The 14,588-nt window shown below is 41.8% G+C and overlaps 1 protein-coding gene across 8 annotated transcripts in view; it reads right to left on the reverse strand.

The window, feature by feature from the left end:
* Positions 1-14,588, reverse strand: part of RAPGEF6 (Rap guanine nucleotide exchange factor 6) — a 268,596-nt gene that overhangs the window by 92,918 nt on the left and 161,090 nt on the right. For all 8 annotated transcript variants that reach the window (XM_050962513.1, XM_050962511.1, XM_050962518.1 and 5 more), the window contains one exon: positions 12,783-12,914. In XM_050962513.1, the coding sequence (XP_050818470.1) occupies positions 12,783-12,914 (132 nt within the window). The remainder of the gene's footprint in view (positions 1-12,782; positions 12,915-14,588) is intronic.

Here is a 14,588-nt window from a genome sequence, read left to right on the forward strand (position 1 = left end):
AGTGATATGTTGCGGACCCTGGGCTTGGCGGTACGCCCATGGGGTCCAAAACCCCCACTGTTGAGGCCCTCGTTCCTGAGGTGGACGGTCCTGAAACAGGGCCGAGTGTCTGTCCTGGCCCAGCGTATAGGCGCTCACTACCTGAGAGGACATGGATGGCTCCCTTGAAGGCCACGGAGGCGCTGAGCCAGTTTGATAGACCTCTCTATATGCCGACGCCGACGATCTCCTCGGTGCCGAGGATCGGTACCGCGAGCCATACCGGTGCCGGGATTGGGACTGGGAACGGCGTGGTAGTCGGTGCCGGGATCCCGATCGGGATCTGCCTCGAGGTCGGTGCCGAGAGCGGGACCGCGATCTTCGTTCAGCATGGTGCCGGGATGGCAGTGGGGACCGGGACCTGCCACCGAAGCGGTGCCGGGAGGTCGACCGGGATCGGGACCTATCACCGGCTCGGTGCCGGGAGGTCAACCGAGGAGCTGAACGCCGAGGTGAACGGCTCCTAGAGTCTCGGTGCCGGTGGTAAGAGGAGCCAGACCGGGACCGTGCAGATGCTGATCGGTGCCGCGAGTGCGACCGGTACCGCCGAGGAGAATGGTGCCGGGACTGCGAGCGGCGCCCCGAGCGCGAGCGTTCACATCTCCGGGGCGATCGGTGCCTGGACTCCGGAGACAGCGCTCTCAGCATCGGTCTGCCTCTAGAGGTTACCCGTCCCGGGGGTGCCGTGGTTTGAGGCTGTGATGGCTCCGTGAGCGCTATCAAGTCCCGTGCCGAGGCAAAGGTCTCCGGCGTAGATGGGACTAATAGCTCAACCCCTGATCTCAAGGGGGAGCTAGGAGGGGCTGGACTCGACGGACCTTCCGGACCCGGAGTCGACAGCAGCCCTGCAGGCGGTGCCGCGGCCAAGGTAGGTGCCGGGCGTTCCACTCGAGCCTGCCTAGATGGTGTTGCAGACGTCGAGGGTCTTGGATCTGCTCCCGGTGCCAGGGATGGACAGTGCCGAGGAGTCTTGCCGGTGCCGGCGCGGTCTGGTGCCGGAGTAGAAGTGGCCAGTTGCGCCGCCGGTACCGGAGTCAGTGCCGCTTCCATTAGGAGAGCGCGGAGTCTTTGATCCCTCTCCTTCTTTGTGCGAGGCTTAAAGGCCTTGCATATACGACACTTCTCAATGATGTGCGATTCCCCCAGGCACTTGAGGAACGCGTCGTGGGGATCACTAGTCGGCATCGGCTTCTTGCATGCCGAGCACTGCTTGAAGCCCGGCGAACCAGGCATGAGCCCGGTGCCGGGCGCCGGGAAGGGCAACGGCCCACCCGCAAACAAGTTATACAAAATATACAATAAACAATTAACTAATATACTACTTTAAACTGTCTATAAAACTATTTACAACTACGACTACGAACAGTGTACAAGAGAGCTAGGTACGTGGAGGACAGCAAGCCGCACTCCACAGTTCCAGCAACCGACACGGCGGTAAGAAGGAACTGAGGAGCGGGCGGGCCGGCAGGGGTATATATCAAGTGCCATAGTGGCGCCACTCTAGGGGGCGACCTGCTGGCCCACTGGAGTTGCTAGGGTAAAAAAGTTTCCGGCAAACGTGCACGCGCGGTGAGCACACCTACCTGGAATGGATATGAGCAATCACTCGAAGAAGAAACTAGCATTTACCTAAGGCAAAAAAAAAAATAAAAATAAAAAATAAAAAAGCTTGAGTAAAACAATGGGCATTACACATCATGTCTGGAAGGTCAAACTCTAGTTCTCACAGACAGCAAACTTTAGTTTTCAGTTTTCAATTTTACATAATATAAACACAACCCTGTAATTACACACATTTATATACAAAATGTACAAACAACAAGGTGACACAACTGCATTTGCAAAAAGCTATGCCCTCCGGATTGACCTATGTTGTAGATCTGAAAGACTCTTAAGAGCTAAAATGTTTAGTACTTTAAACAGACTAATATTTACTCCTTAAGAGAACAAAATGCATCAGTCTCACAAACCAGCACCAAAATAAAAATAGCAACTTAATCTACTCTATGAATGATTTAACATTTCATTTCATATTAAGTAGAACTACTGTAAAAGCAACGATTCTAAGCACGTCAATTACGAAAAGGTCAGCAGTTGTCACCTTGTTTACCATTGTGGATGAACATTAATTATTAACCAACACTAGATCAATGATAAGAACAGCCTCCAAGTCCAAACTGCACATAAATTAGTTGAAGAGACGTATTTATTCTGTTTTTGTTTTTTACAGAAGCTAGCCTATGCCAGGGAAATAGTCTAAGAGGAATGAAGAAATGGCCTTTCAGACAATCTCCTTAATTCACAATAGTGCCACAGAATGGCGCACCTTCCTTTTAGCCTGATTTCTTCTAAAAACGCAGACTCGAATCTTCTTAAAAACATACAGACATCATCAGTATGTTCCAATAAACTTTTGGAACTTTTAACTCTTATAAAGCATTTAAGTTACGAAGGAACCCTAATATTATTAAAACAAAATATATTTCAGAGGCATGTAGAGCTATTTAGGACCAAAGTTTCAGCTGTCTAAAAACTGTTAGCACATCATGATGCTGCGTTTCAGTCTCCCAATTTGCCAAACGGGAAAGAACACAGCTTCAGTCACTATCATTACACAGCAGAGATATTTAAAGTTTAAATGAAAACAAGAGGTATGTCAACTCAGCAGGCAATGAGAAAGCAACATAGACAGAACAAGTTAACAACCAGCTCTATTCTCTGAAATGCTGACAGTATCCATGGCAAGAAGGGAAGTATTACATCAAAGCTGTGATCTTGTGGTCCTCAAGAACCAAGGTAAAATGCTATAATAGTTTATAATTTCTTAATAGTTAAAATATGGAGAGTAAAATCACAGCAATGTAGAAATTATAAGTACCTGATGGTTTTTTTAAGGGGAGGCTAAATTAAGATCAAGAACTTAAAGTGTAAAAAACATTACATTAATGTTTTAATTATTCTAGAACCAAGCCTTACAAATCCAAGAAATTCAGATTAACATTACACATAACTGAAATCCAGAAAAAGGCTCGTAAGATATAGAAATGTATAGCTGAGGCACCCAAGTAACTTTCATTCTGTTCTGTAGTGGCATTATGAAATAACCATTTGATAATGAATGATGCATTTCAGCATTTGTAGCTTCAGATTAGATTAAACTGTACTTCTAAAGAATAGTTTTTCTCTCATTTTCCCACCTTGTGGTGTCACTATATGAAGAAATTCACACTACACATTATCTTTCACACTGGAATGCGACATAGAAGTTCTCTGTGAAAGGCACTTTATACACACTGACTGGTACTCCTGAAGGAATTCAGTGCCAAAAATTTTAAAATTCTAAGCACAATATTGTAAAATTCTGCATATTTTGTCAGTAAATAAATGTGGAGGCTCCAGCATGGCAGTGAGGAGCAGAGGCCATTGGCTACATAGAGGTGGGAGAACATCCTGTAGCCTTCCCCCTGGACATGAACTTGGTGGCAAGGCTGCACCCAACCCTGACACAAGGCAAGGGCCAGGGCTAAGCCTGAAACACCCCAGGGCCCTGTCCCTCTGTGTCAGGTGCACCAAGACAGCAAGTGAGAGAGACAGTCTCTCACACGCATGCCTAGCCCTAGCTCCCAATCCAGGTGTGGGACAGGCAGGCTCAGCCCAGCAGGATCCAAGTGTGGAGGGACTTAGTGTGTGGGGATCCAGGTGTGGGGTGCAAGGATTGTGTGTGGGGAAATCTGGGTGCGGGCAGCTCCAGGAAGTGGGGGTCGGGGTGCAGGGGATCAGGTATTGGGGGAGTGGGGCTTGGAGAGGCAGGGGTCTGGCTCGGACTCAGTGGAGTCTGGGGTTGTGTGCAGTGAACTTCTTGGGGTGGTCCAGGTGCAGGGAGGGGGGGCATGTTGGGGTTTCATTGTGTGGGGCTCAGAGGATGACCTGGGTGCAGGGATAGGGATCCAGATGCAAGAGTGGTGGGGCTTAGTGGGGAGATCCAAGTGCAGGGAGTGGAGTTCAGCAGCAGGGTTTGGCTGCAAGGGGGTGAAGCTCAGCAGGGTGAGGGTTCAAGTGTGGTGAGCTCGGTGGGGTGGGGGTTCTGGGCATGGCGGGGTTCTGGATGCACAGGGGTTAGGCGGACAGGGGATCAACTCCTGTATAGTGACTGCTCCCTCTGCAGCTGAGGAGCGATGGGGGCAGAAATTAGGGGGCAATGGAAGTGGTGCAGAGCTTCCTGAAGCCAGGGGAGGTTTCTGGGGGTTGGTATGACCAAACCCCAGATGCTCCTTGCAGGGGAAGTAGTAGTCCTGTCCTCCCCTACCCCCAGCCCAGCTGGGACTATCAGCTGAGCCTGGTGCAGGGTACGAGCCCCAGTTGGGGCATCCCCAGCCCCACCATGGTGATTTATCTCTTAGACGGCTGCACTGGGCGCCCGAAACGATGGGACCAGGCTGCTGGTGACAGGCGCATGACTGCTCTTGCGGCTTCCCTTTGCTTCCCTGTCAGAAGTAATTTTTCTGCAGGGAAGGAAAGAAATCTGTGAGAAACATGAATTCTGCATGCGCACAGTGGTGCAGAATTTCTCCACGAGTAGACTAGGTCATTTTCTTAGGAATTAACTTTCAAGGTATGGTCAAAGCTCTTATGGCCCAACTCACTGTAATGTTAGAAACACAACACTGATTGGGAGCACTGCTGCACAACAGCTCTGACAGCCAGCACCAAAAGTGCTGAATGGAAGAGATGAAGACGCAAAGAAAAACAAGGAGAATGGCACAACTAAATGGAAAGCAAGAAGGTAAATTAAGATCTGACAATCAATAATAGTGTGACAGTTTACAAAGGCAGTGCAAGATCTTACACTTGATACATAAAACTCTTATTAAACTAGGAACAAGACCCTTTTCCTCAAAGATGATAGGGATCAGTTGGGTGTCCTTGAGGACGTCATTATATATGACTATTTAACTTCCCCCGTTTCTATCTAAACTAAAAAATTTTGCAAAAAGTACTCCAATGCACTTACAGTAATAGGTGCAAGGTAAGTTTTAAGATAAAATTTAAAAACTGCCACTTCATGCAAAATAAATACATTTTAATTAATAGTTTTGAATTAAATTAATCTACGTATTTTCTTGATCTTAAAAACAGTATGCTGCAATCTGTTGACCAACACAGTTTCTGTAGCACTCGAAGCAAGTCAGAAATTATAGATTCATGAATAGCTATATATTCAAAGGGCCAGCTCCTTGACTCTTCTTAAGTTCCCTTTGTGCTGCTTCAGCAGCTCTAAACAGACTTAAGGCTTGTCTTCACTACTAGGGTAAGTCGACCTAAGTTACACTATTCTATTCCAGCTATGTGAATAACACAGCTGGAATCGATGTAGCTTAAGTCAATTTACCATGATGTCTTCACTGCATTGTGTCCACAGGGGGCAGTCTCCCGTCAACTTACATTACTCGTCTTGGAGAGGTGGAGCACCAGAGTCGACGAGAGGGCGCTCTGCTGTCGATTTAGAGGGTCTTCACTAGATCCGCTAAATTGACACCCACTGCATTGATTGCAGCAGCATCAATCTCCCCGGTCGTGAAGACAAGCCCTTAAAGTTACCCAAAGAGGGTAGCTGATGATTCCTGTAGTGTAGGGGTTGCTCCAGGGTGGGCTGGGCACAGGCAAGGTGTGTGTCAGGGATAGGAACAGGCAGAGTTGGAGCACAAAGTGCTCCAGTAATCCTTGTTGGCAGATCAGCTCCTTGAGGGCTTTTACCTGCCAGTGTGTGTAAGTGCAGCCCTGAGAAGACAAACTTGGGCCAGTTCAACATCCAGCAGTTCCCAGAATTTGGGGCAGATTGTGGAAGGGGGAAGTACCATAAACAATGCCTACCTCCTCAAGTGCAGTGTTCTGCTCCAGATCTAACCCTATCTCTTTATCTAGAGAGAGATATCCTAATACTCTAGGAGGCATTCATATAATGTCGCTGGTTTTGTTTTCATGTTCTGTTCGCTGCACTGACTAAACAAAACTACAATAGTGAAGTCTGAAATTACAGCAAAACTAATTAATAACCCCAAACTTTTTAAATGAAGTTAAGGTGTTTGAATGAACTACGCTGTGGCTGTGTGAACTCTTCCCTGCACAAATGGAAAGCTGCTTGTGAACTGTACCCTGCAGTTTTTTCCACAGGTATTGGAAATTAGTTGAGCCATATCTATTCTCTTGGAGGATTAAATGGGTTAGGTTTTAGATTAAATCTGATTATTTCACACAGCTCTGCTTATCTCTTTGTTCGGGAAGCATTACAAGAAATGAAACACTGAGTTTTATCCACAAGAAAAAGAAAATATCTGGCTGAAAGTTCACCATCTGGTGGGTCTTATTGCTACTATGAAAACGTATACAAATAAAATGAGAACAGTCAGCTGTGGTCATTCATTTGATGTTAGAGACATAGGCACAACACCATGGACAGTCAGTTTGAAAGCTCTGTCTACATCCGTTGTTCTAGCAATGATGGGGAAAAAGTCTTAAATTACTTATTTTCAATTGTTTGTGAAATCAATTAAGGGTTTATGAGAATTTCTCCGACTATATAGCATTAGACAGCAGTAATTTTCTGCTCATCTAGAATTCAACAGGGGAGTGTTCTTTTCCTGTTTAACATCCTGGAGACAGAAATAGCCGGGATCAGCGAAACTCTTTTTCAACACTATAGCATGTAGAAATCTAAACCGTGTTAACAAAACTGCAAAAGAGGTAACAAAATTTTCCAGTGTTCTCAATCTCCCTTTCCTTTCCTCTCCTGACCTCTCCTTCTGTCATTAGCATCATACCAACCATTGGAAAGAAATGAAAAAGATTCTATAAACAATTTTAAGGTTCCATAAATTAAAATGTTTCATTTCAAGTTTAGTTCACCTTAATCAAACTTTTTGTGTTCAAAACACTACTCTTCTTTCGCTGATGTTAGTTTTGTTGCTGAACTTAAAACGTTACCACTACTACACATGGAAAAAAATTAGTATTCACAAGAAAATAAACTGATTTCCAAAGCTCAATATTATTTTACCTAATATTTTCAGAGTGCAAGTTTGTTAAAATAAATTGTTTTCTTCACATTCCCTCAACCAATACAGTATCTTCACATTTTGTATTTATTGTTTTTAAAAGAAACTCTTAGAACTCCCTAACTTAAACTCTTAAATTGGTTACCATCTTTGCATGATAACCATTTAACTACTCCAAATAGCTACTCTAAATTAAAAAACACAGTAAACGAACTAAAAAAGAGCCAGCATGGCTTAACAACCATGTAAAAGAAGCAGTGAGAGATAAAAAGGCATCTTTTAAAAAGTGGAAGTCAAATCCTAGTGAGGTAAATAGAAAGGAGCATAAACACTGCCAAATTAAGTGTAAAAATGTAATAAGAAAAGCCAAAAAGGAGTTTGAAGAACACCTAGCCAAAACACTCAAAAGGTAAACTTAAAGTTTTTTAAGTAAATCAGAAACAGGAAGCCTGATAAACAAACAGTGGGGCCCCTGGATGACCAAGATACAAAAGGAGCGCTTAAAGATGATAAAGTCACTGCAGAGAAACTAAATTAATTCTTTGCTTTAGTCTTCACAACTAAGGATGTTAGGGAGATTCCCAAACCTGAGCCATCCTTTGTAGGTGACAAATCTGAGAAATTGTCACAGATTGAAGTGTCACTAGAGGAGGTTTTGAAATTAATTGATAAGCTTAACAGTAACAAGTCACTGGGACCAGATGGCATTCACCCAAGAGTTCTGACAGAACTCAAATGTGAAATTGCAGAACTATTAACTATGGTTTGTAACCTGTCCTTTAAAACAGTTTATGTACCCAATGACTGGAAGATAGCTAACATAATGCCAATATTTAAAAAGGGCTCTAGAGGGGATCCCTGCAATTACAGACCAGTAAGTCCAACGTCAGTACCAGGCAAATTAATTGAAACAATACTAAAGAATAAAATTGTCAGACACATAGAAGAACATAAATTGTTGGGCAAAAGTCAGCATGGTTTCTGTAAAGGGAAATCATGTTTTACTAATCTATTAGAGTTCTTTGAAGGGGTCAACAAACGTGAGGACAAGGAGGATCCAGTGGACATAGTGTATTTAGATTTCCAAAAAGCCTTTGACAAGGTCCCTCACCAAAGGCTCTTACGTAAATTAACTTGTCATGGGATAAGAGGGAACATCCTTTCATGGACTGAGAACTGGTTAAAAGACAGGGAACAAAGGGGAGTAATAAATGGTAAATTTTCAGAATGGAGAGGGGTAACTAGTGGTGTTCCCCAAGGGTCAATTCTAGGACCAATCCTATCCAACTTATTCATAAATGATCTGGAGAAAGGGGGGGGGGCAAACAGTGAGGTGGCAAAGTTTGCAGATGATACTAAACTGCTCAAGATAGTTAAGACCAAAGCAGACTGTGAAGAACTTCAAAAAGATCTCACAAAACTAAGTGATTGGGCAACAAAATGGCAAATGAAATTTAATGTGGATAAAAGTAAAGTAATGCAGATTGGAAAAAATAATCCCAACTATATATATAATGGGGATTAATTTAGCTACAACTAATCAGGAAAGAGATCTTGGAGTCATTGTGGATAGTCCTCTGAAGATATCCAAGCAGTGCACAGCAGCAGTCAAAAAAGCAAACAGGATGTTAGGAATCATTCAAAAAAGGAATAATAAATATAAGGAGATATTCCTATCTCACAGAGCTGGAAGGGATGCTGAAAGGTAATCATTGAGTCCAGCCCCCTGCCTTCACTAGGAGGAACAAGTACTGATTTTGCCCCAGACCCCAACAAGGATTGAACTCACAACCCTGGGTTTAGCAGGCCAATGCTCAAACCACTGAACTATACCTCCCCCAAATAAGAGAGAGAATATCTTATTGCCCTTATATAAATCCATGATACGCTCACATCTTGAATACCACATACAGATTTGGTCTCCTCATCTCAAAAAAGATATACTGGCATTAGAAAAGGTTCAGAGAAGGTTCTTCTCAGTGTCTCATATGAGGAGAGATTAAAGAGGCTAGGACTTTTCAGCCTGGAAAAGAGGAGACTAAGGGGGAATATGATAGAGGTATATAAAATCATGAGAGGTGCGGAGAAAGTGAATAAGGAGTTATTTACTTGATCCCATAATATAAGAACTAGGGGCCACCAAATGAGATTAATGGGCAGCAGATTTAAAACAAATAAAAGGAAGTTCTTCACACAGCACACAGTCAGCCTGTGGAACTCCTTACCTGAGGAGGTTGTGAAGGCTATAACAGGGTTTAAAAGAGATCTAGATAAATTCTTGGAGGTTAAGTCCGTTAATGGCTATTAGCCAGGATGGGTAAGGAATGGTGTCCCTAGCCTCTATTTGTCAGAGGGTGGAGATGGATGTCAGGAGAGAGATCACTTGATCATTACCTGTTAGGTTCACTGCCTCTGTGGCACCTGGCATTGTTCACTGTTGGTAGACAGGATACTGGGCTGGATGGACCTTTGGTCTGACCCAGTATGGCCATTCTTATGTTCTGACCATGTTTTAAATAATGAAAGCAATAGATTCTTTGTAATTTCAACATACTATCCCACACTGTATGAGCACTGTGCACAGACTGATGCATTACACAATACTACGAAATGCTACACCATTAAAATATTACGTAATGTTATATTCATACATCTGTAGAATTTTATAAAAACAGTGAAAATATTGCTATGGGTTTATAAGTTAAAGTTGGAATGATCAACCGCCTACAAACTCTGCAAAGAGAACCAGAATCTCTTGATAGACATTTCTATGTTTATAATAGCCACAAGAAACTAGCCAACTAAAGATACATACTTAAAGAAGACATGAACATATCTGATACAAAATTAAAATAAAACCCAAATGCAGACATTTTGTTTTCTGCTCACTTTCACCCTTTGTCTGTTACTTGTCTTCCTAGACTGTAAGGCCCAGAACCTCAAAGGTATTTAGGCCCCTAACTCCCAATGAAATCAATGGGAGTTAGGTGCCTAAAAAATCTTTCAGGATCTAAGCCTAAGTGCTTTGGGAACAAGACTGTGTTATCCTATATAGGTGCATAGTGCTACAGTTTATACGTTGTGGGTTCCATTACACCACAGAAAAACAATATAAATAATGATTCCAATCATCTCTACCTGTAGGTTAAACCCACAGGAGAGAGGGAGAAAAACAGTTCTATGACGGGGTGGAGCACACTCCCAGTAGGATAAGCCACATGATACATATCCAAATGCCAGACCCTTAAGGAAATTACAAGAGGCCTAGGCCTCCAAATCACCATGCCCTCCAGCAGCATGGGTTCTGAGGATAGAACAATACAGACTGAGAAGATATTATCTTGTCTGAAGTATCTCTGTAGGGACAGAAGATGTGACACTACTCTGGTCTGCCTATTGCAGCCTGCAAGGTTCCCGGATTCATATGCCCTCTCTAGGGTCTGGAGGGTCACTTCCATGCAGGAAGGATGAACTCTACATAGAGAGCCTCTACTCTGCTTGGATCTGACAGGGTAATCTGGATTAATTAAATTAATAAATGATTATACAAAAATAGTTACCATACTAAAGCATTATCTGAGCATGCTACTCAAATTATTAATTCCTGTGTTATTTTAACATATAATTTTTTATTCATCAGATTATGCTAGCAAATTTTAATAATTTAGATGGTACATGTTAATCTACAAACTAGGGCTCCCAAGAGATTAAAAAATTAATCACAATTAATCTCGCTGTTAAACAATAATAGAATACCATTTATGTAAATATTTGTGTATGATTTCCACATTTTCAAATATATTGATTTCAAAAAGCTTAAGACCTTGGGGACAGAAGTGCAGCTAGCCCCATAACTGAGACACTGTACAAACAGCTTCAATTGACAACACATGATTATTGGTCAAAACACGTACGAGTATATAGATTAATCCATAATGCACTGCGCAGAGCTTATTTACCTTCCATTCCTGCCAAGCAATACTGGAACCCTTATATTCTACTACTGAAAATGACTTCATTTTGTCTAGCATGGAGCTGGTAATTTAGTCTGAATGTATTTTGAGAATAGAATATGTCATTCACATAGAATAAATATTAAAAATCACTCTCGAGGAATGTGTATAATTTACATAAGATCAAGCACCTGATGACGTTCAGGCCCATTGAAGGAAATGACAAGACTCTAAAGGTCACTTTTGTGACCTGAAAATGAGGAAGAATGGAGAGGGAATGCCCCTGCTGCATCATCATCCTGATGTTGAAAGAAAATATGAACATCGCTCCGGACACAAATACACAAAATGCAAAAACTTTTTCCTGTTTGTTTTTTAAACTGTAAATGCAGGTCCACTTATTTTCTCCCTGAAGACTATCGATCTCTGAAGAACAAGTAAATTGATATCACGAGTACCAAGCAAATGAACCCTGATTAAATTAAAGTAAAAGTTATTTTTATTCATATTGTTTAAACATGGTTTTCTTGCTTGATTTTGTTAATGTGAATTCATCCAAAAGTTTAAAAAAAGACAGAAGAAAATCTCTTCTCTAAAGATTAAAACACTCCTGCCTCTTTGATCAAGTGTCAACAAAGTTCCCAATGCACTTTCTCTGGTCCTCCAAAAAGAATTCAAGGAAAAAACAGGAAAGACAAGATTTGACATTCCTAATATTTTTAAGCTTAGGAAAAAACCTAGCAGCAGGAGTAAAAAAAACCATCAAGCTTTTTATGAATAATAAAGACGGAAGAAATGCTTATATACAATTCTTTGTATGTAGGTCGCATACAAGGCATGTGTTAAGTGGTGTTCAGGGCTGTGCATCGACTCCTAACTATATTTCACCCTGCATCTTAATTCCACTCTTGTTTTTCATAACAATACATTTTTTAACTAATACAAACCTGGACTTTATTTCATTCTTATAAAAATAAGTGAAAACACGACTGCTAACTTTACACTGCTCTCTCTCTGTCACTACTTCTTATGGAGACAAGGTGGGGGAGGTAATATATTTTATTGGACCAACTTCTTATGATGAGAAAGGCAAGCTTTCAAGCCACACAGATCTCTTCTTCTGGTCTAGGAAAGGTACTCCTAGTGTCATAGCAAAATGCAAGGTGGAACAGATTGTTTAGCAAAAGTAGTATTTTGCTGTGACGTAGGAGTACCTTTCCCAGACCTGAAGAAGAGCTCCATGTGGCTCAAAAGGTGGTCTCTCTCACATCAGAAGTTGGTCTAATTATGATATTCTTTCACCCATCTCGTCTTTCTAATATCCTGGGACTGACATAGCTACAACTACACTGCATACCACTTCCAATGGTCAGTTTCACCTACCTCTGCCAAAGGAGGTGGCAGTGAGGGAAGAAAAGCAGCTGAGATGCACAAAGAATAGGAGTGTAAAATGAAGAAAAAAATGTCAATGCATACCGATTAGTAAAGATTTTTTTAAAAAAAAACAAAACTGTGCCAAAATGTAATAGCTTTAGATAAAATTCTGCACTGACCTGAAAAATCAGACATGCACCCAACATCTAACCTACAGTACTTGCTTAAATGTATTACATGGAAGTGAAAGTGGCATTAATGAGGTACTATTCTACCCTTTTAAATATTAAAAAGGGAAAATGCAGAACACGTTACAATACAAATGTTCCCTCCCTGCAAAAAAAAGGAACTTCTGCAATTATACCTGGTAGATATCCGATAAGCTGCTGCTTCCAGAGTCACTGGCAATGCTACACCCAGACTGGCTGGAAGGGACATGAGTCACCTGTGGATGTGGATTGTCTGTAAGATGCATCTTGGTAAGATCTGCTGGAAGCTGTGAACAGAAGGAAAAAATAATCTGACATGTATAAATCTGCTTTGAACACAAGTTACTGAATAAAGCTTTTGCTAAACATTTGATTCAGCCTTCATTTTGTAAGGCACATTTGGAGAAAATGTTAACTTGGATCAAGCTCACCCAAACCCTAACAGATTTTAGACTTGACATGACAGAATAGGAAGGATCCTATAAATTCAAGGTCAATCTCTTTAAAAACAAACACACAAGATGTACACCACACCACCACAAAAGAGGCATAAAATGACAAATGGGTTATGCTAGCCAGCTAACCAGTAAATGAAGAGAAAAAACTATTACTTTCCAAGTTGCAAAGTGAGGACTGAAGGATTCTTGTTTACAAATACATTCATTTTATTCAAGAATAATTTTATACAAAACATCTCTGCTAAGTTTTTGGCTGTTAAATATTTTTTACTATTTTTAATTGAACTAAATATACAAGGAGTGCCATACACATTCCTGATCATTACAATAGAAGAAGCTCTTCAAATGTAACTGTTTTTTAATGAAGGGATCAATCTTGCAAACACTTCCGACTGAAATCAGTGGAACTACTCTCAGCAGTAAGCATTTGCAGGATCTGGCCCACTTGGAGTTCAATGAAATAGCTACTGTAATCTATTTTATGCCACTGTAATAGCCACGGATACCAGATTTGTTTTAAAAACTCATGTAATTATTTCTCAGTTCATTAGAGGACCACTATGAAACTTGTGACAGGATTGGGTTTTTTAAGATCCAAGATTCCAAGTGTGTGTGTGTAAGCACATTTTCTATATTCTTTGTTAATTCAGAAGAATTTTCCCAATGTAACTGAAATCCTCAGATATGTCCCCCATATTGGTTCTGTGGTTCCATTTTAAAAAAATCTGTTGAATAAAGAGGTGCATTATTATTTGGACTGAAGCAGTCTGTAGAGACCCCCTCCTAGGATCAGGGCCCCATTCTGTTGAGGACTGTAGGCACATGTAATGAAAAACAATCCCTGACACAAAAGCCTTGGCTACACTGGTGCTTTACAGCGCTGCAACTTTCTCGCTCAGGGGTGTGAAAAAAACACCCCCCTGAGTGCTGCAAGACACAGCGCTGTAAAGCACCAGTGTAAACAGTGCCCCAGCGCTGGGAGCGCGGCTCCCAGTGCTGCAAGCTAATCCCCATGAGGAGGTGGAGTACGTCTCCCAGCGCTGGCGCTGCGACCACACTCCCACTTCAAAGCGCTCCTGTGGCAGCGCTTTGAAGTTTCGAGTGTAGCCAAACCCAAAAGAGAGATTACAGTCTAAGTAAGAATGAGCAACACATTTATTTACATAGGATAGAATATTTTATGCATCCAATTAATTAAAGGGTGGTACTATACAAATGTTACGGATTCAGAGTTATATTTATAAATATTGATAAACTTGTAGCATCAAGAGAAACTGGATCTTCAGCTGTTAGACGGATTTAAAATAATTTGATTAAAAAAGATCATGTAATATATTTACAAAATGTCTGTCATTTACTTTTTAAAATCAGAATTATGATAAAGTAGTACTAGTGAGTTGTCCTACAAAAAGTGGGGGAGGGGAGGATAGCTCAGTGATTTGAGCATTGGCCTGCTAAACCCAGGGTTGTGAGTTCAATCCTTGAGGGGGTCAGTTGGGGATC

This window comes from Gopherus flavomarginatus, chromosome 7 (genome assembly GCF_025201925.1).
Source record: "Gopherus flavomarginatus isolate rGopFla2 chromosome 7, rGopFla2.mat.asm, whole genome shotgun sequence".
Taxonomy (NCBI): Eukaryota; Metazoa; Chordata; order Testudines; family Testudinidae; genus Gopherus; species Gopherus flavomarginatus.